General features: G+C 39.5%; 1 protein-coding gene and 1 long non-coding RNA gene across 5 annotated transcripts in view; both read right to left on the bottom strand.

Annotated features, from left to right (window-relative positions):
• Nucleotides 1-1394: 1394 nt before the first annotated feature.
• Nucleotides 1395-22919, bottom strand: LOC146406889 (uncharacterized). Its single transcript, XR_014817921.1, has 4 exons — nt 22789-22919; nt 12488-12549; nt 6473-6572; nt 1395-4232 (listed from the first exon to the last, which is right to left on the bottom strand). It is a non-coding gene; the product is annotated as an uncharacterized LOC146406889 (long non-coding RNA).
• A 939-nt stretch (nt 22920-23858) lies between these two features.
• LRRC49 (leucine rich repeat containing 49) overlaps nt 23859-26085 on the bottom strand; it is a 147027-nt gene continuing 144800 nt past the window's right edge. For all 4 annotated transcript variants that reach the window (XM_005659880.4, XM_001928481.8, XM_084980071.1 and 1 more), the window contains one exon: nt 23859-24537. In XM_005659880.4, coding sequence (XP_005659937.2) covers nt 24334-24537 — 204 coding nt within the window. In that variant the 3' untranslated portion in view covers nt 23859-24333. The remainder of the gene's footprint in view (nt 24538-26085) is intronic.

Below are 26085 nucleotides of genomic sequence, written 5' to 3'. Positions count from 1 at the left end.
AACAAGTTGTAATAACATATACGAAGCACTGTCTCTCAGGGAAGCTCATTAGAAACTCAGGGTCTTGGGAGTTCCAGTCATGGCTCAGTGGTTAACGAATCCGACTAGGAACCATGAGGTTACAGGTTTGATCCCTGGCCTTGCTCAGTGGGTTGAGGATCTGGTGTTGCCATGAGCTGTGGTGTAGGTTGCAGACACAGCTAGGATCCTGCGTTGCTGTGGCTCTGGTGTAGGCTGGTGGCTACGGCTCCCATTAGACCCCTAGCCTGGGAACCTCCATATGCCGTGGGATCAGCCCTAGAAAAGACAAAAAAAAAAAAAGAAACTCAGGGTCTAAGGTTTTATTGGGGGCTGGCCATATAGATACACTATGGTACCAACATTCCAGACTCCCAGAAAGAAACCAGGTGTTCAGCATAAACCACGTTACACAAACAGAAGAGGCACTAGGACCTACCCTTATCATATAGGCAGTTTAATATCGGTGTAGGGAACAGTTCACTAGCCAAGTTCCCACACACCAGCCAAGGGCCAACAAGACAATCTGGCCTTTCTAAGGACAGCAGTCTCAGGCTTGTTATGCTAACCCTTCTGCACAGTGCATATAATTAAACTTACATTATGTATATAGTAACAGTGTAAAGTTCTTATTCAAATGTATATGTTCAAGTACTGTCAACAAAATCTTCTGCTATCTTCTTAAAGTCCTAAAATAAAGCACTTCTCCAGATATTGCTGTGAATATAGTCTTCTCCCAGGAGGACCCCAAGTGCTGCTGCCACCAAAAACCTAGTGCTCCTAGGTGGCAAAACCGAATTCAGGCCATATCCCACCCTCCCCCATCCTTGCCTTCTACCACCACGTGCACCATGACCCCTTACCGAACTGGAATTTAAAACAGCCCACCTGACCTGGAGGGTTAAATATCGTTCATAGACCGTTTCTTTCTCAGCCTTCCCCAAACCAAAACTGACCAGCGTGGTGGTCCCAAGTCCTAGTTCTGAGACCTAGAAGGGTCACACCCCTCACCCTGCAGAACTGTTTCTGGGACTTTGCTGAAGCTCAGAGAGGAGCACTTTCCTCTGAGCCATCGAAGACCCCTTCACATGACTTCTTCCTTTGTATGTGTTCCAGTCTCTACCCCACCTCCTTCTATAGTTAGGATGTTACTTACTTATTTTTGCTTTTCTGAAGCAAGCTGTTGCTCTGGCTTAGGCTAGGTAGCAGTGAATTTTTCTTTAGACAGTTTCTCAAATATCCTGTAATATATGAATGTAGCCACTCTGAAATCAACTTTGAATCTACGCAATGATAACAACTCTATTGCTCTTGGACCCATGGAAATCCTAAACCCACCTACCAGCCCCATTTCACACAGTATGGACTTTTCCCAGTTTATTTTTCTTTTCTGTTTTCAAAGGACAGAATCTAGGGAAGCAGTGAGGGGAGATTAACCCTCTTGGGTCTACCTGGCTCAATCAGTCCATTCATGGGTCCCCTCCACCTCCAGCACATTACCCCAGTAGGAATTCCCCTTCTGTGTTTCTTTTTTCCCTCTAAATTTAGAATCTGGGCTGTCTGTGTGTGGGGCTGGGGGTGTTTCAGGACAAATGACATCATTTAGACCCATAGAAACAGATGTTCAGACTTTCTGTGCTCCATGAACTGAGTTTCGTGCCATCCACTGGAATGGAAACTGGCCAGGCCATCCAGAGGGAGTTTCTAAGATGAGTGGGTGGGACTGAACTGCTTTCCTTTCATTAAAACAGGAAGGGCCTGGCTTGGAATATATTAGTGAGGACATCCAGAAATGGGCATGGAAAGCCCGTGCTCATACTCACACACAGCAGGTAAAGATTCTAGTCCTCTGAGCAGATTTGTAAGTGAGATGCTGAAATAATTTTTCCGCTCCCCTACCTCCAGAAAGGCACAGGATATTTTTAGCAGGAAAAGTAAATGCCCCATAAAAATGAACATAAAAATACCATACAGAGGACAGGGCACCCTCCCAATGGTTTCCAAGAGATCCCTGGAGTGACCATGAAATTAAACAGGCCTCAAAGCCAGTACTGGGACTGCACTTGGAGTCCCTCTGCCAGGAACACTTTCCCCCCAGATAGCCTTACGGTTTGCCCTTCAATTTCTTCAGATCTTTACTCAAATGCCACTTAGTCACTTCTAAAAATATAACCATCCTGACATTTCTCTGTTCCTTTCTTTCCTTCATTTTTCTCCTTACTGCTTACCACCATTTATCCTACTCTAGAATAAACATACTTATCTTGTTTATCTGCCCCACCAAGAGAGTGAAAGCTCTGTAACAGCACAGGCCTTTTGTCTCTTTTTGTTTGCTTCTGCTGCTGCATCTCTAGTAGAATCTCTTATGGAATAGATAGAATGATATTTAGCTCTGTGCTAAATATCTACAATCTCTCCTAGTTCCCCACTCTAAATGTTGACACCACTACTTGTCACATCTCCCAGCTCACGGCAGCTCTCCTGAGCTGCTCACACCTAGCCAGACACTCAGTTGTGCTGTTTCTTCCCCCAACATATTTCTTCTTCCTTCTGAATTAATTCAGTCTCTGCTTAAGTCAGAAAAACCATGACAAAAAACTTCTCGAAGTGATGCCAAGGCAAGTGGCTTTGACAAACCCCAAGCCCTTAATTCCTCATGTGGAAAGTGGTTGTAATAACACCCTCTTCCATTAGATGGTTGGGAGAAGGAATTGAGGTGACCTGCCTAGAGCATTTCTCCTGGCACCTGATAGAAAAGTAAACACTGCTTCCCTTCCCTACTGTGTGTGTGCCATTCCGAAAGCCTATGGTAGTGGCTAGAGTCTCCTGAGGACCTCTCCCTTCAGCCCCTTTACCTTGTCCACTGCTTCACCTTTGCCTTGTCCACTGCTGCATGATTTCTTCAGTTATTATCTGGTTCACAAATCCTTCTGAAGAGGGAAATTTCGTTGAACCCCACCACCCAGAGTCACATATAATCAAGCCACATGAATTCACATGGCCAGCACAAACAAGCCAATTTCTAAGCAGAAGGGACTCAGGAAACACTGGGGTGAAGAAGAGGGTCCTAGCCCACACAGAAGCATGTGGTCAGTTCATCAGCTGAGCTCTGTGAACCACTTGGAGACTTCCAAGCCCCAGGTGCCCTTTCTTATCTCTCAGCCATCCTGAAAGCCGCCCCCGAGCCTAGAATGCACCTTCCTCCCCCTTCTCCCACCAAATAAACACCATTCTCTTTAGGACCCTTAAGGTAGGCCCTCCTTTGAAAAGCCCCCTGAGCCCCCTCCCAAAGGTGGCTTAGCTGCCCCTCTCCTGTGCTCTCACCACCTTTCCTTTTCACCCTACTCCTGTGCTTCCACCACCATTATCTGCTCCCTCCACAATGCTGTGGACCATGCTGAGCAGCATCTGCCTCCCCAACCTAGGCTCTGAGCCCTGGTGGGCAGAGACGGTGTCCTATCCCTCCATGTGAACTCAGTACCTAAGACAATATTTGGCACATGGTAGGTGCTGAAAAAAAGCTTTTTTGAATGAATAAGCAAGTGAGTAAGTGAAAGAATGGATGATTCAATAAGTGATGAAGAAATGCAACACTCCACTAGCTCAAATGGGAGTAGGTGAAGGCATGAATAGACTGGAAAAACATGCTTCCTAGGAACAGACCCAAGATGGCACCCACCCTACCAGTGCCTCTCCCAAGTCATCTCCCCTCACTGCACACACCTGTTCTCTCTGAGCTGCCTCACCCATCCCGGAGGCTTCCACTCCCATCTGGGTATTGATGACTCCCAAAGCAATGGTCCAAACTCTGTGCCAAACTTACGACAAGCTTTTCTTGCCTATGGCTTTTCCATTTGAATTTCTGCAGCCACCACTTCCTCCATGGGAGATCTCTTGTATCTTGGGATTTGGGGAGGGTCTGTATTCTAAGAACAAGCAACTCTTCTCGTACAGGCCACATTCCGAATTTCCACCAACTGAAAGGCAAATCTTGCTACATCACATTCTAGAAGGATTTTAGTAATTTTAATGAAAGTAAAGGTATTCTCTATTCCCATGGAGATAGGGTATTTCACAGTGACAGAGGACAAAGAAGCAAAATTAAAGTTACTTGCCTTGAAGTGTAGTAAAAAATGCAAAAGCCCAAAGCCTAGGTGGGTAGGGCAGGAGTGGGAACTTCTGGCCTCCAGCTCTTGGCTCAATTTTCTTCCAACCTTTGGCAAACACACCAAATCATGGTTACATTAATGAAGAGTGATGCTTATCAGTCAGTCCCCACCCAGTCTGGAAATTATCCAGAGCCAATTGGAAGGTACTTGGGTGGTGATACATTTTACAAGCACATTCTCATTGTCCTGCTTCATTTCAGAATTCTTTTTGGCTCCTTACCTTTCAAATCAGTCCTCTTTTTCCTCCAGAACCTTGCTAAGTTTTAAAGGAAGTCTTTTGCTTTCCATTCTTGTTTTATATTGTTGACTGAAGCCATAAAGTCACTAGATGTGAGAGCTGGAAAGACCCTGAGAGATTATCTGGTCTACCCTCCTCGTTTTACGGGCAAGGAAACTGTCAGCGGTGACTTTAACTTTGAATTTTATGAGGCCTATTTGTGTTGACAACATGATTGATTGCTCTGCTTCTGAGACTGAAGATTTGCAAGGGGAAATATAAAAAGAGTCAGTGCTCTTCCTGATGGGAGGGAGCATGGAGTAATAGCTCTCACTGCTGTAACTTTTCCTGTACCACACCCTCTGTGGATATAATGCAAGATCTCTTTACCTGGTGCAAGCCAACCACAGTGGGAATGGCTTATAGGAAGTTGCTGCTCTTCTTAAAGAGGAAAGTATTGAAAGGTCAGAGGTCAGTCCCCATCCTGGGGGTGATTCAGACTGACAGAAAGGAGTGAAGACCTCTGAAGCAATAAGATGTCCAGTCAGCACCTACTGTTCCCAAAGAGGGCTTCACTTAAGGGTTCTGGCTGTTTGGACCTTTGAAATGAATCTGCTCCTATACACCATAGCGTTAAATCTCCCTCCCCATTGAGCAGGGAGGCCACATAAAGTGGCCACAGAAGGTTCCCTGGTAGTGAGGCATGGCTTGGTTTAGGAGCAGTATACATCATAGACTATATGGTATGACACTGGAGGATTGATGCTTGAATCACCCTGGAAAAGGCATGAAGTTCAGAGCTAGAAAAGCAAAAGCAAAATCTTTTCACAACCAGTGAAAAAGATCAGGAATGGAGGACTGGTTTCATGTCAACTCTGACTGGTAGTGCCTGCCTAGAGTCCTGGATTGAGAAGGGTTGGGAGACTGTGAGTCAGTGGAAAGAAGCACTGTTATAGGTTACTGATGCCTGCATTAGGTCCAGGATGGGGAGGAATAGCAAGCACGTTAGACTTTTTCTTTTTCCTTTTAGATTTAATATTATTTTGTATAAGAATTACATGTATACAGTATAAAAAGTCAAATAGTGCTTCCAAAGTTTATAATGTAAAACAGCAGTCCTCTTCCCACAGTCTTGCCAGCAGGCTCCCTCTTCTCATTGAAGAAACTATGTTAACAATAAACTTGGGTTGGAGGGTACTCTGGAAATATTAAAGTATGGAGATTATTATGAAAAAAAATACGGGTGATTTGAGAGTAAAAGCACAACAGAACTAGCCCTAGATAGAGTACATAGGAAATAAAATGTAAGCTGGTAAGCTCCTTGACATAGATCTTGGCAATGATTTTTTGAATCTGACACCAAAAATAAACAAGTGGAGCTATATCAAACTAAAAACCTTCTGCACAGCAAAGGAAACCACTGACACAATGAAAAAACAATCTACTGAGTGGGAGAAAATATTTACAAATCATATATCTGATAAAAGGATAATGTCCAAAATATATAGAGAACTCAAAAAACTCGGTAGAGAAAAAATAAACATTTGGATGGATAATAGGCAAAGTATTTAAATAGACATTTTTTCCAAAGAAGACATGCAGATGGCCAATGGGTACATGAAACAATGCTCAACATCATTAATCAAAAGGAAATGCAAATCAAAACAATGAGATATCACTTCCACCTGTTAGAACACCTATTATAAAAACAAGAAATAAGCAGCTGGTGAGAATGTAGAGAAAAGGGAACTCTTGTGCACTGTTGGTGGGGATATAAATTGGTGTAGTCACTATAGAAAACAATATGGAGATTCCTCAAAAAATTTAAAAAAAATTAAAAATTAAAAATTGAACAACAAGTGGATCTAGAAATTCCACTTTAGGGTATTTATCCAAAGGAAAGGAAAACACTAACTTGAAAATATACATGCACCCATGTGTTCATTGCAACATTATTTACAGTAGCCAAGATATAAGTGTTTATTGATGGATGAATAAAGAAAGCAATATAGACAGAAAGAGAGAGAGAGAATGGAGTACTGTTCAATCATAAAAAACAATATCTTACCATTTGTGACAATGTGGATGAGCCTCAAGGGTATTATGCTAAGTGAAATAAGTCAGTCAGAGAAAAATAAATACCATATGATCTCTCTTATATGTGGAACCTAAATAGAAATGAACACAAAAACAAACAAAAACAAAACAGATTGGTGGTTGCCAAAGGCAAAGGGTCGGGGTTAGAAGAAATGGGTGAAGAGGGTCAAAAGGCAACAAAACAAACAAATAATATCCTCCAAGGCTATATTTACATGCATTCATGGAGACCTCACCCACATAGTCTGCTCAGTAAATATTTAATAAAAGAATGAATGAACACAACTTTAAAATTCCAACTTACTACTCCAAGAATAGGAACAGAAAGAATTTTCAGGGAAAAAATATAAACATACTTCGTCATCCATCCATGATGACAAAAGGGTAGGGTGGGTTAAATGGTAAACACTGTTCATCTGCCATAGCAAAGCCACTAAATGACTACTTAACCCTCATCAAGGGAATGCAGTGAGATAGTACCTTGGTGGTGGTGGTGGGTGTGTCAGTCCCTATGACTAGGGGAAAGATGATTGGTTGGAACACCTGGCCACATATAACCCTAAAATCAGAGGATGAAATTAGTAGCTCAAGATGGGGGCTACACGTCTGATGGATCAGGCAGTAGGTGGGAGCCATCACATAGGCAGATCTGGGAACTGCCATGGCAAGGCAAAGAGAAAGCCTCTCTGTCCACTCCCTGGACCCAACTCAGAGGCGAGAACCCCTTAGAGCAATCGGATGTCTGTGTGGAGGGGCTACTACACAGCCTCTTCCTGATGTTCCCCAGTCCCTGTGCATGGGCCACAGGGGAGGCTGTGAGTAACAACACCAAGTACTTTTTCTGCACCTACTCAGATAATCATATGGTTTTTTTCCTCTGTAGTCCATAATGTAGTGAATTACATTGATTAACAAATGTTAAACCAGCCTTATATTCCTGGAATAAAAGCCTCTTGGTCATGATGTATTATCTTTTCATATATCAGTGGATGTGATTTGCTAAAATATTGCTAAGAAGTTTTGGGTCTATGAGAGATTTTCAATTGTAATTTTCTTTCTTATAATGGCTGTCTGGTTTGGGGATCAGAGTAATGTTAAAGAATGAGTTGGGAAATGTTTTCAATTTTTTGCAGAGTTTATTTAAAATTAATGTTCTTTTCTTTCTTAAATATTTGATAGAATTCACTAGTGATGTCATCTGAGCCTAGAATCTTTTTAGTAGGAAGGATTTAAAAATTCAGTTCCTTTAATGGATACAGGGCCATGTGTGTTATCTATTTCTTCTTGAATGAGTTTTGCTAGTCTTCATCTTTCAGAGAATTGGTCCATTTAATGTAAATAGTCAAATTTATGTGTATAGTACTCCCTTGCAGTATTCCCTTATTATCCATTAAATGTCTGTTGAAACTGTGATTACATCACTTTCTTCTAGTATCTTCTTTTTATCTTAATCAGTCTGACTAGTGATTCATCAATTTTATGGTTTAAAACAGAATAGAACAAAACAAGAGTTTGGTTTTATTGGTTTTCTCTTTGAGTTTAAATTGCTCTATTTTTTTCTACTTTATTAAAGTGGAAACTCAGGCCATTAATTTGAGGACTTTCCAACAAATTCTCACTAAGCACCACTTTACTAGTATTCTACAATATTTGATATGATGTGTTTTCATTTTCATTCAGTTTAAAATGCTTTCGGAGTTCCTGTCATGGCACAGTGGTTAACAAATTCGACTAGGAACCATGAGGTTGCGGGTTCGGTCCCTGCCCTTGCTCAGTGGGTTAAGGATCCGGCGTTGCCGTGAGCTGTGGTGTAGGTTGCAGACGCGGCTCGGATCCCTCGTTGCTGTGGCTCTGGCGTAGGCTGGTGGCTACAGCTCTGATTTGACCCCTAGCCTGGGAACCTCCATATGCCGTGGGAGTGGCCCAAGAAATGGCAAAAAGACAAAAAAATAAAATAAATAAAATAAAATAAAATGCTTTCTAATTTCACTTTTGATGTCTTCTTTGATCCATGGGCTGTTTAGATGAATGTTAGTTTCCAAGTTTTTGGAGGTTTTTCTGGTATTTTTCTCTTGTCTTCTAGTTTAATTCCATTGTAGTCAGAGAACATATTTTGCATGAGTTGAATTGTTTTCAGTTTATAGAGGTTTTACATCCCAGAATATTGTCTTATTCAATATTCCATGGGCATTTGAAAAGAATGTGCATTATGGAGTTGTTGGGTGAAATGTTCTATAAATATAAATACATAAAGTTTGGGGTTATGGTATATTGTATTTTTCAAGCCTTCTATGCCCAAACAGATTTTCTACTTGTTCTACTTGTTCTATTAATTATTAAAAGAGGACACTGAAATCTCTGAATGTAACTGTAAAGTTGCCAATTTATCCTTTCAGGTCCATTGGTTTTTCACTTGATGTATTTTGATCCTCTGTTACTTGGTGCAAAAACATTAATTGCTATGTCCTTTAGTGAAATGACCCTTTTATCATGATGAAATTACCTTCTTTATCCTTACTAAGAAAGATTATTTGCAATGAATTCTACTTTGTCTGATATTAGCATAGCCACTTCAGCTTTAATTTGATCAGGGTTATTTTAGTGTATTTTTTCCATTTTTTTCTTTTTAACTGCTTGTGTCTTTATATTTAAAGTGAATTGCTTAGAGGCAGCATATAGTTAGATATTACTTTATTGCCCAATCTGACAATCTCTGCTTTTAATCTGGTGTTTATACCATTTGTACTTTATGTGATAAATCATATGCTTCTACCTTACTGTTTGATTTCTATTTGTTCCATCTTCATTTATGAACTCTTTTCCTATTTTATTGACTCTTTTTGGATTAATTGAATATTTTTATGAACCTATTTTTTGTCCTTCGGGGACTTACTAGTTATAACTCTTTTGTTTTTTATGTAGTAGTTGCTTTAGGGTAATACAGTAAACAGCTCTAATTCAGTCTATCTTATTAGCATAGCCACTTCAGCTTTAATTTGATCAGGGTTATTTTAGTGTATTTTTTAGTATAAGTCTATTTACACATATGTATATAAATGTATATATGTACCTGAATGTATATAAAAGAGTTTCACTCTGTGTCTACACATTCTATTGTTAACCAAAGACTGAGATGTTTTTATTCAGTTCTCTCTTCCCTGGAACTCTGCCTACAGAGCTTCTAGCTACCTCAGACTCCCAGAACTCCAATCTGGGCTCCTCAACTCAGAGAGAACACTGTGTTCTGCTGGAGAACTCCCTATACACTCTGCTATTCAGAATGTACCTCCAGGCAGAAAGCTACAGTGATGGCAGGACTCATCTCATTGCTTTCCCTTTGCTCCAGAATCACGGTCTTGACCTTCCTGCCATTTTATATCTTAAAACAGTTGTTCCACATAGTCTATCTCGTTTTTCTCATTGTTTAAGGCAGGAGGGTAAACCTGGTTTTGAGATATATTTTTAATACTGTTGTTGGATTCATTTAATGAATATTTATGGAGGATTTTTGAACTCATTTTCATAACTGAACATGACTCTATGTATCTACAGAGGCACAATTCACTTAAGAATAAAAATGCATATGTGTATGTAAATGTGTGCGTGTATATGTGTTCTTCTTATGCAGTTGTGGATTCAGTTATACTAGACTTTTAAAATGTTATAATGATCTGGGAAATTTTTGCTCTTTTTCTATTTTCTTGACTAAAATTAGGGAGTATTCCTTAATATATATTTTTTTTCATTAGCATCTCCCCCTCTCTCTGGAGCCTTTTTAGATGTTTTTTCCTCATCCCCCACCATGAAGTTTTAATACCACAGAGACACTTATATCTGTTTATGTACTGTGACCCCCTTGGAGGCCCACACACTATTTTAATATCTAACATTTTTCCCTCCCAAAACCTATGGATTTTGATACCATTGAAAAAATATAAAGTAGAGAATTACCCGTTCCTTAAAAGTTTGTAAAGCTTTCATCTAAAACACTTTCTGGGGAGTTCCGTCATGGCTCAGTGGTTAACGAATCTGACTAGGAACCATGAGGTTGCAGGTTTGATCCCTGGCCTTGCTCAGTGGGTTAAGGATCCGGCGTTGCCGTGAGCTGTGGTGTAAGTCGAGACGTGGCTCGAATCCCATGTTGCTGTGGCTCTGGTGTAGGCCAGTGGCTACAGTCCGATTCGACCCCTAGCCTGGGAACCTCCATATGCCGTGGGAATGGCCCAAGAAATGGTAAAAAGACAAAAAAAAAAAAAAATGAATAAATAAAACACTTTCTGGGCTGTAGCTTTTTGGAAAGTAAAAGCTTTAATACCCACTTTGCTTCTTAAGTGCTTACTGGCCTGTTTGATATTCATATTTCTCCTCAGGACAAACGCAAATTTAATTTTCATCTCAGAAATGCAGAGCTGTTGTTCAGGCAGGACACACCACTCTGGCATCTAGGCAGCACCCTTTCTGACTGGCACATGCTCATCCTGATTAGCCACCACCAACCTCTACCTGCTGTTGAGTAATTTAAACATTATTATTATTGTAGAGTAAAATCTACTATACCTACAGTTTCAAATATATTAGACTATAGTTTTCACAATATTCTTATTATTTTTAAAGTTCTTCTACATCTGCATTTTCCCCTTTTTATCATTCTGCATTTTGTTTTAAATGATCTCTATTTTTGACCAGTCCTCCCAGACCACCTTGTTTATTTTTTCAAAAAGTATTAAAGATTTGCCTTTAATTTTACTGACCTTCATTATTGTTGCTGTTGCTATTATTATATCTTGTATTATTATTGTTTTATTCTTTACTTTGATTTCTGCCTTTAATATTTCTTTCTTTTTGATTTCTTTACTTTTGCTCTAATGAAATTAGAGCAAAGTTTCCTTCTTCTTGAACTAAATACTTAACTCATTAGTTTTCAATCTTTCTTGATTCCCAAAATATTTATTTAAATCTATAAATTTCCCTCCAAATACTATTTTAGCTATGTTCATGCATTTTGGCTTAAAATACTTTCAGTTTATTCTGCTTTCTATATTATCTTCACAAATTCCTTTTTAATTTAAAGAGTATTTAGTTATATGCAATTTCATATCAGACTTAAAGGATTTTTAAACGTTATTATCAAGAACTGTGAAGTCTTGAATTTTCCTACTTGTAAACAACAAGGTAGCCAGTCACAATTTCAAAAACACAGGTAGAAGACATGAGACTCCTGGACTTAATGACTTTATTTTTTCACTGGTTCCCCTTGCTTCATAAGTCCTGCAAGAGTGACGCAAACTGGGTCCAGGAGGATGCTGCACCTGGAATGGGCTTCAGTCAACCCCCTAAGATTAGGATAAGCCAACCTATCCAATCTTTGTCCCACAGGGAGATATTATCTTCATTTTACTTGACAGCAAACAAACCTGCCCCCTGTCATAGAGGGAGATACTATATTTATTTTCCTCAGCTGTTTGCTATATAAACATCCTTGAAAAAGCAGTCCAAAGCCGACAATGCTTCTGTTCAGAAGACAAACATAAACATGAGAGACCATGGAGAACTGTCTCTAGACAATCATTCTTTTGTAATTTATTTCTAGCCCAATTGCATTGCAGTCAGAGCATAGTCTGTGTGATATTGGTCCTTAGGACTATCTGTGGAGGCTGGGGGAGTTCTCTAGGAATGATAGCATCACACATCACAGAACCTGCAGATCAACTCCTTTCCCAGTTTCTTCAGCAGGCACTACCTCCATCCAAAGAGTCTCCCTTAAATTCTTGGAAAGAAGCAGATTATCGCCAAGAGGAGATAAACTTCTTAGGTTGCAATCCACTGTCATTGAGGGTATGGGAATGAGGAAGCAAATGCCTTAGGGCAGCTGATCATCATGCATGTGTTCTTGCCAGATTCTCACCTTGGGAGGGCCTTGACATTGGCTTCAGCTACCCCAATGTCTCCACACCTCCCCAACAATTCCATGCCCCCACATGCATACCTGGTGTCTTGGCTGCTCTTGCTAATTTCCATTCCACAGAAGTGATGGGGCCAGAAAAAGTCCTGCCAAAGTAATGTAGGAAAAAGTAAGAGCAAAATTTACCCTCCATAGCTACACCTACTGCTCCACTATGTCCCCATCCCAGGCTGCCATGAACATCTCCACCAACTCATAGCTGTATTTGGTCTCCTCGTGATCTTTTCAAAGTTTTGATATTAGTTCCACAGACTCTTCCTTCTTTACTCCTCTATCAATTTCTCAACCCTAACTGCATACTAGTTGGAACTGAGGAGTTATTTTAAAAATTCTGGTGTCCAGAATCTGCCCCTGAAGATTGTGATACAAATGGCCCAAGGAGGGCTCCTGATTATCAACAGTTTTTAAAGCTTCCTGGGCAATTGTAGTGTGCAAGAAAAGTTTCCAATCACTGTCTCTAATTTCCTCCAGGATGATTTGGAGGGAGGGACCTCACAGTCCTGGTTTCTTAATTTTCCTATCAGGAGCTAGAAACTTGTATTTTGTTTAATGCTCAAATTATTGAACTCATATACCTAATAAACTGATATTTTAATAACAAATTATCTTGAAATTTTAAGATGACTATAATTTAAGTTCTCCTATATTATTTTAAATGCAATTGTGAATTGATTACAGCTGATATTTTTGAACACTTCAAATATCATACAACTTTCACAAATTCAGTGACTACAAACCTTATTTTTATACTTATACACATGAATGTATTCTAAAGCCTCAGAACAATAGACTTATTCATTTCTTTGATAATTTATGTGCTTGTTTTATACCTTCCTAGGGGATATTAGTATACTTATTTTAATATCTTCCTATGGTTTCAGTAATATATTTTTATTTCTTCCCAGGGGTAGGGTAACATTACTAGACTCAAAAGACAAGGTATACATACTCAGCCCAGCCAGGGCTGTAGGATGTGGATTACTGGCTGATCCATTTTTGGTCAGGGTGCAGGACTCATCATCTGGCTGCATTAACTTCCGGCCTTATTGCAAAATAATTTTTAAGGTCACACCTTCACTTGGGTTTTATTTTTATTTTTTTACAACCTGGTGTCTTTCAGGAAATGATGTACTTTTCAAGTCTCACTTTGCCAGAGTTACAAAAACCCAATCCTATCAGTATGATATATTGACTTGGTCTGTTAAATTTTTAAAGAATTATGTATTCCTTATTGGTGTTTTATTAAAATGAGTAGAGCCATCTAGTGGTTTAATTTCCTGTAAGATGAGGCATTGGGTCTGGGTTGTATATTCTTCCTCTTTGGGACATTTCACTAACTCATCTTTTTGGAAGACCCTGTTGACCCTTTCTTCTACTTGGTAATTTTGTGTGATTGCTGATCCTAAATGTCGAACATTCTTTCCACCTAGATTACATGTTAATCCCAGTACCAAATAAACCAGTCTTTCTTCCTCTTGATAGAATTCTGTTTTTTTTCCCCTAGATTATTGGTTTACTCAGTTCCAGAATTTTATTTTTTCCTTAGAAACAAATATGTGCATATATATATATGTGTGTATATATATGCAGTTTTAATACAAAACAATATGTGCGGAGTTCCCATCGTGGTGCAGTGGTTAACGAATCCGACTAGGAACCATGAGATTGCGGGTTCGATCCCTGGCCTTGCTCAGTGGGTTAAGGATCCGGCGTTGCCGTGAGCTGTGGTGTGGGTTGCAGATGCGGCTTGGATCCGGCGTTGCTGTGGCTCTGGCATAGGGCGGTGGCTACAGCTCCGATTTGACCCCTAGCCTGGGAACCTCCACATGCCGCGGGAGCGGCCCTAGAAAAGGCAAAAAGACAAATAAAAATAAAATAAAATAAAATAAGTTTAAGCCATGAAGTATTCAAGATACATGATAAGATGTCCCATTGATTGCAGTGACAACTTTGGATCCTTAACCCACAAGGCCACCAGGGAACTCCAAGTCCATGGTCTTTCTTAGACTCAAATTGCTCCAAATTGAGCAACAATAATAACAGTAATAACTATAATAAAATAATATTTTGTGCTCAAATTTTTACAACTTGGTCAACGGAAAACCTTAAATTGGGTCCTTTGGCTTTCTCATATTGTCCCTAACATTGAAAAAAAAAAAAAGATTCTTACTTTCTAGTGGCAGCAAAAGATTCCAAGCTTATTCTGATCTTTTTTTTTTTTTTTTTTTTTTTTTTTTCTCTTTTCTAGCCATTTATCCTCTGGTCAGTCCTATTTTTTTTTTTATACTTGATAATGGGTGTTAGAATTGTGGGCATGGGAGATGTATATGAAAGGTGGGCAAAAGTTCCACTACTGCTATTGAGCCATTTGCATTGAAAAAATATTATTTAGAAAAATAAACTATGGTTTCCAATAATTTTTCAAATTTAACATTATTGTTATATTGGTGTACCCTACTTTTCTCACAGTAAATGGTATCACCTGATACCCAGACCCCAGCAACAGCAACAATTATATAAATATATGTGCTCCTGATATGTCCCAGCACTGTCCCTGCTTTGAGGAATTCACGATCTAGTAGGAGACAAGCTGGATGTAATGTGTTTCTATTCTTCACACCATAGGACCTTGGACGTTTCTTGTCAGAATATCTCACTTCCTCTGGCACATAATACCCCTGAGAACAACTTCATAGAGATTGAGATCAACAGTGATTTTTTTAAAAAAAGCCACAGAGATCTTGAGAGAGTGACATACAAAGACTGTGGCTGGAGACACTCAGAAACCAAGAAACAAAAACAAAGACAGGAAGAGATGAATGGCAAGAGAGGGAGGGAGATGTGTTTTGTGATGAGAAGTGTGGGAAAGAGAGAGCACTGAGAGAGTGGAGCAGGAAAGACAGCAAGAGGATTACAGCAATATTTGAGACAAAAAAAAAATAAGGGGAAAAATATAGAAAATGTATATGGAAAAAATGATTAATTTTCAGAGTTTACAGCAAGATAGAAGTAGGGAGGGATGTAAGGACAGTAAAGGAAAGAAAACTGGACAGAATGAGAAAAAAAAAGTAGAGAGAAGTTGGTTCTCTTGTTGCCAACCATTTCTTCCTGTTAATAAGGGTTATATCACCTGGGGTTTGCTCAGGTTGACTTTCTCACGATGGTGAGGCTCAAGTGTATTCCTTTCCAGCCTACAGGGATAGGCCAAGGAGCTCATGGCTTCAATGTCAGCGTCTACTAAGCATTAGTCCCCAAATCTGATATGCACGAAAGTTATCTGGGAGTCTGTGAAAAAGGCAGGGACCCACCTGCAGGGATTTGGTCTGTGAAAAGGGAATGGGGACAGGCATCTGAATCATAAGACTCCCAGACATGAGTCTAATGTGAGCATGCCTATGCCATCCTTTGAGAAATGTTTCTCAGAGTAATGACAATATGTCTTTTTTTTTTTTTTTTTTTTTTGTCTTTTTGTCTTTTGTTGTTGTTGCTGCTGCTATTTCTTGGGCCGCTCCCGCGGCATATGGAGGTTCCCAGGCTAGGGGTTGAATTGGAGCTGAAGCCACCGGCCTACGCCAGAGCCACAGCAACGCGGGATCCGAGCCGCGTCTGCAACCTACACCACAGCTCACGGCAACGCCGGATCGTTAACCCACTGAGCAAGGGCAGGGACCGAACCCGCAACCTCATGGTTCCTAGTCGGATTCGTTAACCACTGCGCCACGACGGGAACTCCCAGTATGTCTTTACTTACAGTTTAGAAGATGCCTTGCCAGTCCTGAACCCTGTCTGATCCTCTGCTTCCGTCAGGCAGAGGAATATCTAAGTCTTCAAGTCTTCTTCCTGGACTGCATATCACACTATCATCATCTTCAACCTCAGTTTACAGCCTGGATACACTGTTAAACTTGACTTGCAGAGTTGATGTAAACTAATTATGAACTTTATTTCTCTTTTAGGATAGGCAGTCCACTCTTAGCACACAGTATATCCCTATACATCTGCTAGAAATCAAAAGTTCAACAGAAGGATTTATCTATTATTGAGTGGTTTCCATTCTGAGAGAGCTAAAATAAGTTATAAAATCCATAGTAACATCCCATCCTTTAGATTTCATCTTTGATGATGTATTTTCAGCATTTTGTATATGTTCTTCACATTTTGTTCTTTTCTTGTTCTTTATGGTACGTTCATCATTTTTTTTTTTTTTTTTTCATTTTAGGGCCCCATCTACGGTATATGGAAGCTCCCAGGCTAGGGGTCAAATCAGAGCTGCAGCTGCCAACTTACACACAGCTACAGCAACACAGGTGCCAAGCTACGTCTGTGAGCTACACCACAGCTTGCGGCAGATTGTAGACCCAACGGATTGCAGACCCACTGAGCGAGGCCAGGGACTGAACCCACATCCTCATGGATACTAGTTGGATTCTTAACCCACTCAGCCACAATGGGAACTCCACTTTCATCATTTTTGATAACTCTATTGTAGTACTTGTGAAGTTTCACTTCTTATCACTAGTATCAGAATTATATATTTTCCTTTTTCCACTTGCTCTGCTGTGCACACATGATGATGTTTATAAGACTGAACGGTTGGCTGCCAGGTATGACCACCATGAGGTAGCTCCGAACATTTTTGCTTCCCAACTTATAAAAGTTTGAACTTTGCATCTGGAAGTGCAAAGTGCTCAAAACTGCAGGATGTAAGGATATGAAAAGTCAGAAGTTGAGGGCTGTCTCAAAAATGAGAATCCAATTTAAATGAAATTGGTTTGCTATACAAAGTCCAAGATAGAACTCTATTACTCATCCGTAAATTTTGCTAACTATCCTGGATTACAGCAATGAAGACATGAAGACAGACATGGCCAGGGACCTGACAGACTGGTGGAGGAGATAAGCAGGTAAATTAAAAGTAAACTCTTTAAAAGAAGTACAGGGTGCTGTGTATACATTGATAGGGACTCCTCTCACCCAGATGAGGTTGAGCATGAAAAAGGTAGAAAGAAACAATGTAAAAATAGCCAAGGCCTTAGAAATAAGAAAGAGCATCATATTTGTGGCAAATGGTAGTTTTCAAAATCAATTCAATATTATTTCTCATTCACATGTTTTTCTGACAATGTGACTTTGCTAATCCACCAGACTAGAGCTAGATTGATGTGATCTCTGAGCTGAAAGTGATGCTATGTGACTTCTGAGGCTATGTCATAAAAGATGACAGAGCTTGGGATGCTTGCCCTTTGAACCCAGCCACTATGCTATGAGGAATCCCATTCAGCCACTTGAAGAAGCCATGTGTAGGTATTTTGGGTGACAGCACTAATAGAGGTCCCAGTCAATAGCTAGCATAACCACCAGACATGTGAGTGAATAATCCTTCAGATTATTCCAGACCCCAGCCTATGCCTCTTCCTTCCTGACATGAGATACCATTCAGGAGAGAAAAAGTTCAGCAATAGGGAGGGCTTTAAGCATAGTTTAAGCAGGACTCTTCCAGTCCTCTTCTAATTAATGGAAATAATAGAAACTTAAACAGTGAGCTGATTCCAATGTAAATAAAGAATGAGAAAATGAATATGCTGGGCAAATGGAACTGTGTAAAATGATGATTTGATATGAACAGATGACAAATAAAAGTTTATCAGCAATCCCCTTCTTGGTACGGCTTTATTCCCAATGATTCAAAGCATAAAACAAAACAGAACAAAACTGTACTATTCTCTGATTGGCCCTACTAAGACAATTACTGATCCTAGAGAAATCCCTTATGTTGATTAGCTTAAGTTTGATTCACTGCACAATGACTGCAGCAAGAGACCTGAAACTATGTTAACTAGCTTTTGTCAATCAAAGCTCAGCCCTGGAGCAAGGAAGTGAGGTCAATCCCACCTACCAAGATTCTGCTACATTGCTGAAGGGGGGAGGGTGTGTTTAAAAAAACACACCTAAATGTAATTTCTCAAATCATTTTCTCTAGATCACTGGTGATCCCCAGCAGTCTACATGAACGGGTTACAGATAGCTTGGTGGTTTCAGAGAGGTTGAAAATACTTTAAAAATTGTTTTTACATATATTCCACAAATTTGGAACATAAAATTTTCATGGAAGTGTGGACATATTCTTGTATTTTTATGCTTAAAGATTATCTATGTTCTAAACAGTTTTTTGCTGTTGTTGAAAATCAGTCAATAGACTTCCTCTGGGTTAATGTGGCTTTCACATTCACCGTTTACATTCTATTGTCCACTTGACTATGAATTCTATGAGGCTGCATCTATTATTGCTCACTTTTATATCCTTAGCCACAGCACAACGCCTGGCGTATACTCAATATACTGAATAAACATTTGTTGAATGAATGTTTCCATAATTTGCAAATTTCTCATTTCTATTATAATGTATTTAGCCACAATTTACAAAAATGGTTTATTGAAGGCCAAGAATAACGATGAACATATTAAATTAATGGAAATAATATAAACCTAAACAATGAGTTGATTCCAATGTAAATAAAGAATGAAAAAATCAATACACTGGGCAAATGGAACTGTGTAAAATGACGATTTGATATGAACAGATGACAACTAAAAGTGTGAACATGAGGTACAAATATACATTATTAAGACTATATAAAATCTGGGTTTTATTGAACTGGTGATGCTTTTACCTCTAACTCTCAATTCACTGTTTATTATAAAACTATCATATATATATACATATATTATACATATATATGTTCTAAGGAAATCACTCAAAAAATAGAAACAGGGTATAATTTCTAAATCCATACAGGGAAACTTGGAATCCTCTCTATACATGCTAGAGGAAGTGTTAACTTATAAAAACGCTTGGAAAAAAATGTTAAAACTCTTCTATGACCCAGCAGTCCCACTGTAAAAAGACTTGTATAAATGTCCTTATTCATAATAGCCTCAAAGTTAGAAACAACTTAATAGAATGGATAAATAAATTGTGGTATTTTCATACTATGTAATAAAAAAATATCAATTACTGATACATGAAGTAGTATAAGTGATTCTCAAAAACATACATTGGGTAAAAGAAGCCTGACACAAGTACATTCTGTATTTTTCTATTTACAGGAAGTTCTAGGAGTTCCTGCTGTGGCACAATATGATCAGTGTCTCTGCAGCGCCAGGACGCAGCAGCACCAGGATGCAGGTTTGATCCCCTGCCTGGCATAATTGGTTAAAGGATCTGGTGATGCACAGCAGCACTGCAGGTCGAAACTGCCTCTCGAATCTGATCCCTGGCCTTTTTTCCTTATGCCACAGGGCAGCCAAAAAATAAATAAATAAATAAAAACAATACAGGAAGTTCTGCAACAGGAAAAATTAATCAATCAACAGTGAAAGAAATTAGAAAAATAGTTGCTCATAGGGTAGGGCAAGGATTGACCAGAAGAACTTTTCTCAAGTGACTGAAATGTTTTATATCTTAATTTAGATGGTGATATTTTCAAAATTAAGCAAATTTTACACTGAAGTACATTTCACTGTATGTAAATTTCATCCTTTAAAAAAGTTCTTGGACAGTATCTTCTCTGCACAAAAGCCACCCTCAAGGACACACATATATCTCACATTAACACATCAGACTGCAAAAGTGAAAATCTAATTGTCATTGAGTATGTGGAACAACTAAACTTGTATTCTCTGCAAAGGGGAGTGTAAACTGATACTAAATGACTTCAGAAAGCAATCTGACAGTATTTAACAGAGTTGAGTGTGCACATATAACCTTGAAACTCTACCACTAATTGTGTACTCCTCTCGAACTCATATGAACAAGTATATTCAAAGCAGCATTGTGTGTAATAGTTATAAACTAGAAACCACCCAATGCCCACCAGCAGGAAAATAAATACATAAATCATGCCTTGACCATACAGTCAATGATCAAACAGCAGTAAAAAAGAAAGCAGAGTTATTCCCATCAGTTATGATTCTGGGTAGAGCTACTCAGAAACGGAACACTGAGTGGAAAAAAATATGCAGAAAAATACATATTGCATGATATTATTTATATAAAATTTGAAAATATAAAAAGTCAGTTCAATGAACTCCCTACGCATGTGTGCATAAATAGGAATGGTATGAAAACATGAATGAATGCTAAGTATCAAATTTAGGATACTGGTTACCTCTACGGAAAGAGGTACACAGAAGCTCCATTTCTACTTGTGATGTTTTATTTTTAAAACCTGAAGCAAATATGGAAAAATATTAATATCTGTTATGCTTGGTGATGGATACAGGGTATTTATTTGAGATACTATTCTATGTGTATCTCTGCATGTTGAAGTACTTTAAGATAAACAAAGAGAAGGAAAAGTCAACTGTCTGACAACTCAAGCTTAGAGAGATTGGTGTACGGAATTAAGAGTTTCATTGTCTACTGAAGAGAAACTCTAAAGTATTTCGTCACCTAAAAATATAGGAGTAATTTATTCTTTAGAATTTTGAGTACACTTTAGCTCATTTATTTATCCTTATCCTTATTTCAGAAAATATTTGTGGTAGCTTGCAACAAAAGATACATACAATGAGCCAGGAAAACCTAAGTAGAAAATCAGGATCAAAGATAACAAATATTCCATCAATACTAGTTTACCACAGTTGCTGTGATCAAGTTTCAAACTTGGCTCTGAACTTCTTCTTGGCAGCAGTAGCCATTCCATCTCCAGCTCACCCATAAAAGCAGATTAGCAAAACCAACCTTTGTTCTTCAAGATTTAACATAAAATTCTCCTGAGCAGTATCTCTGTATTCTGTTTTGCATTTTGCCTTGCTAACTAGCCAGGTCCTTCTTTCATTTGTTATTTTGTCCTTCTTACCTTTCCTTTCCTTCCTCTCTTTTCATTCTTTCATTTATTTTATTCAGATGTCAGATCCTTAAGACTAGCAGTGGTTATGAATGCAGATCCCATCTACTATTTACTGAATGAAATACCCTTGGGTCAAGTTTTTAACTTCTCTATGCCTCAGTGTTCTAATATTCAAATAAGGGTAACTACTACACATATATCACAGTGTGGGGAGATTAGCGAAGAGCTTAGAATAATGCAAGACACCACTCAATAAATCTTAGTTGCTGTTATGATTACTATGAGTCAATGGAGGAGAATAGGAATCCTAATGTAGTCCCTGCCCTGGTCAGGGATAGATCAGGAGCAGGGCAAGGTCTCAGTCTCACGTGCCAGGCCTTTAGTGGAGTGGAACTTGGGATGTGGGAGCTGATATCGGCACCATCCGTAGACAACAGCACAGTTAACTACCTCCAGATCCAAAAGCACACTGAGCAACCACCTCCAGATCTGGCAACATGCATAATCACCTAACTGCTAAACCAGAACATGGGGACAGTATCTCCCAAGATGGGGAATACTGGACAGTTCCTTTTGTGAGGCAATACTCTGTTTCTATTTGAGATTCCTTTTGGAGAAAAGCAATCCCTCACAACACCTTAGCCTAGACAGTCTCAGACTGTGGTGGTGGTGGGGGGTGCATCTCTTCCCCCTTCCCGGAGACCCTGGAAAACCCCAAGTAGAAATGGGGACTCGTTCCACTAGCAGCAGAGGGCCCTCACTTGATTTCAGACACAGTTGACCCTGGTCCCCTCGTCCTTTCTCCTGGGAAATTACCCTTACCCAGGAACTCCAGCGAGCATGGGAGAGGAAGCTGAGCTTCAGGGGATAAAAATTAGATGGGAGAACACAGCCATTGGGAGTTTGGGACCAGGCAAAATAAGGATTCAAGAAATAGAAATCAAACAGTCTGAGACAATAAGTGCAGACAAGAGGGAGTTCAGGTACAAGGGATGAGAGACCATGTGACTAAAGCCAGGGCATTAAGGAGGTTTGGTTTTAGGAACAGGACAGAAACCCTATTACTAGGCCTGAAGCAGGAGGTCTGGGTAGAGCCAGCAGTGCTTTCAGGCTTGTCACCAGGTCAGTGAGTGCTGATCTTGGGTTCCTTAAATTCCCAAGAGCACTGGGGAGGGCCAAGAAAGCATGTGCATGTGAGTCCCTTTAGCATCAGGGGTGGGAGGGTTAGGGGAGAAGAGGCAGCATTCAGGAAGCTAGGGAGGTCATTTATTAAACAGCCAGGCATTTACCTCCACAGCCTAGAGTGAGCAACCATTGCCCACAGGCCTGAGGACTCACATATTCTTACCTCTCCCATTTCCTAGAAGCCCACAAACAAGATATTCTTAGTTTCTTGTCTCAATATCACTGTCAAGGTGGGATCTCATTTCTATACCAAACAAGACAGAAACCCCAGAAGAGATCATCCTTTACCAGACAGATGAGATGGTCCGTATGTTTCAATTTAGAGAGACGGAGGATCATCAGGAAACACTAACAGTTCTTCCCATTCTGGGGCACCAATTCCATGGTTCAGCCTGTTTCTAGAAGAAGATGAAGAACAGTTTCATTTACTGGGTGGTCACGTTGTGCCAGGCGTTATGATAAATGCTGTAAGTGCATTATCTCATTTGATCCTTACAACATTCTTATGAAGTAGGTACTATTAGGAGGAAACTGAGGTGCAGATAGGTCATAAGCCAAGTTGGGAGCTGAAGTGCTGAGATGCAAACCCAAGACAGTGTGACTTAAAGGGCCAAGTTCTGAAACATGATGTTAATTAAACTCTTTGAACACTCCTTCTTGGGGGAGGGCAACCAGGAACCCTTAAGGATGCAAGCCTTTTTTAGAACCACAAAAGCAGCTTACCTGACTTCCTTCCAAGAATTCCTGTAGGACTTTGTTGTCCTATAACTTCTAGTCTCATTTTCCTACATCATGATGGTCCTGCTGCCATAGAGCTGCCAGGTGAAATCTGAGCAGATTGGAGAATTCCTGTTTATTGGCCTGTAAGATTGTTTCTGAAGTTGTATCACCTCTGGCTATGGTCATGGGCTCCAGACACTCTCCTACCCAGCATGAACTAGGACAACTCTCTGCTTACATCCTATTTACCTGCTTGATCTTCAAACGGAACTGGAAAAATCAGAACCTTTTCCTCAGGAATCTCTTATAATTCTGAGGCACAGGTAGACCTGCTTATCTGAAAAAAAGAGCCCCACCTGGAGAGCTACCAACAGAAGGAAACATGGTTCAGAGAAGCAGACTTACTGATTAGTCACATTTCACTCAGGATCTCTTAAAGTATTTTCTCCCTGCCCCTGTTTTGACTCATTTTCTGCCCAGAGTGACCCCCCAAACCCCTGTGGTGTCCTGAAGCTGCATCCCTAGAAGAAATGGGACCTCTTCCTACATAAGTGAGGAGAAGGGCTCCTACCCCCCGCAAAGAGGAGCATACAATAAATGGGACAATTCTGACTGGATTAAGGAGGCAAACACACTTCTTTTAAACTAATTTATTAATAAGTTTATTCTTCACTCATAAAAAAAGAACATATTTTTGGCTTTGAAATCATGACATAAAATAAAAAAGGCAAATAACTAAAAATTATCGGCTGAAAGTAGTTGGAAGCAACTCATGCTGAAGCATGAGCAAACACTACGTGCTTTGGGCTGTAGCGGGGGCACCAATCAAAGCAAGAACCAAAGATGTGGGGCCAATCCAAGGCCTACGCTATCTCTAAAGACTGCTTACTTCCCAAAGGTCATTTGGTCAACATACATAGGAAATTAATCCTCCATTTATCTCTCTTTCCTTCTTTCCTTCCTAACCTTTAACTAGAAGGGTAGGCAGTAATGCATTGATGCGTGTCTTTCTAGTTGGTAGGATAGTGTTGCTGTTTTAACATGTTTAACCTACATTTTTTCAACCTTTAAAAACATAAAACTGCTAATATCAACTGTAACTAAAAGCCATTTCTATTTTTGGTCAGTTATCTGCTGTAGGCAAAGCTTCATATAGGAATTTTTATTGCGAATTTCTATGACTGCATCTCTAACAAGCTCAATGAACATCTGAGGCCAAAGCTTCTGCAAAGCCTCATTTTTCATGTTGATTTCTGTAGCTTCCTTCACAAGGTCCTCGATATACATCTTGCAGAATTTCTTTTTTTCTTTTATTTCCTGTTAAAAAAAGAGGACATTTTGCATTGAATCATAATTAATCCCAAGCAGCTTACCTCCCAAACCAAAGCAACAATTAGCTGGACCAGAGATGCTTCTATATATTCTAGAAATAATCTCTTCTGACTCCACCCACTCAGAGCAGGAATAGTTCTCCACACACTCTCAACACAGAGCTTAACACACTCAACACAGTTGCTTGAGTAAAGACAGCAACTGGGAGCTCCCTTCTTCCCAGTCCACTCCACCTCTGTAGGAAAGCTCTGTAAAAAATGTGCTTCTTGGAATCTATAGGAAGAAAACTTCTAGTTGAACTAATATCAAACTCATTTGCTATTTGTGGGGGGCAATAAAGCTTTAAAATTCCAACAAAAAAAATGTTTCTTTATTGGAACCACCGGATCATAACTACTATTTTTCCATTGATAGACTTTTTCCTTTCTCAGTTCAGGTAGCTTACCTCACACAAGCCAGCTAAATGCACAGAATGATGGCTTCCAGTGGCAAGTAAATCAGGGCACAGATGCTGACAATCTTAGTTACTGTGAGGTCAGTTAATATCCATATACATACTTGAAATACCCATACTCTGAATCCACTCTGTATTCTAAGAATGCATGTAGTGGTACATTACAGAGACTTGTGGCTGAGACCATTTGGACAAAGTGGGGGAAAGGTGTACAAGGAAGAAGAGGAAATATATACAAGCCTGGGACCCAGAGAACGTTGCCTTCAAAAGCAACAGTGCTCCCACTCAATCTCTGGGTTTGGCAGTCTGTGAATGAAAAATCTGGGTTCAAAACAACAGAGGAAGTTTGGCGCCCAAGGCTATTGGGGCATTGGGCCCCCATTTCATCTTAGATCTGACACAAAGCCATTTTGTTTAACGCAGGAATTCAACATTTATTTTGGCTGTTGATACTTTTAGAGAGTATCTAGGCATGATGATGGAAAGTGCCAAAATATATATGGAAAAAAAACAATGAATAGGTCAGATAATGAGAATTATAGGGGAAGAAATTCACATCTGGAAAGAAATAATAAATGTCAATGAGATAATAGGTTTAACTACTTGGAAAAGGATCTATTGAAACCTCCAACTCAAATCAAAACACCAAAATAATTTTAAAATAAAAAGTTAAGTTTAAAATATCAACAAATATTGCCATTGAAATCACACTATGAAGATCTGCAATAACTTGAAAAATTCTTATATTACAATGTTAAGTAGAAAAAGAAAAATATAAAATGAAATTTTGATAGAGGTTAGGCTACATGAGTATGTATTTACTATATGTACTTAGAATTGGACACAAAATTTGTATTTCATTGTATATAAATATTACTTCAAAATAAACTATGTGAAATACCGAACTCTAATTAATGAACTGCATGTTAAATTATTTAAAGAAAAGCATGGCGGAGTTCCCGTCGTGGCGCAGTGGTTAACGAATCCGACTAGGAACCAAGAGGTTGCGGGTTCGGTCCCTGGCCTTGCTCAGTGGGTTAACGATCCGGCGTTGCCGTGAGCTGTGGTGTAGGTTGCAG

The sequence above is a fragment of the Sus scrofa genome, chromosome 1 (genome assembly GCF_054392235.1).
Source record: "Sus scrofa isolate SSC_HxYL_T2T_F1_AM1 chromosome 1, Sscrofa_HxYL_maternal_Yorkshire_Landrace_v2.0, whole genome shotgun sequence".
NCBI classification, from domain to species: Eukaryota; Metazoa; Chordata; class Mammalia; order Artiodactyla; family Suidae; genus Sus; species Sus scrofa.
The sequence above is the reverse complement of the archived record's forward strand: the minus strand, read 5'-3'. Positions and strand labels throughout refer to the sequence as shown.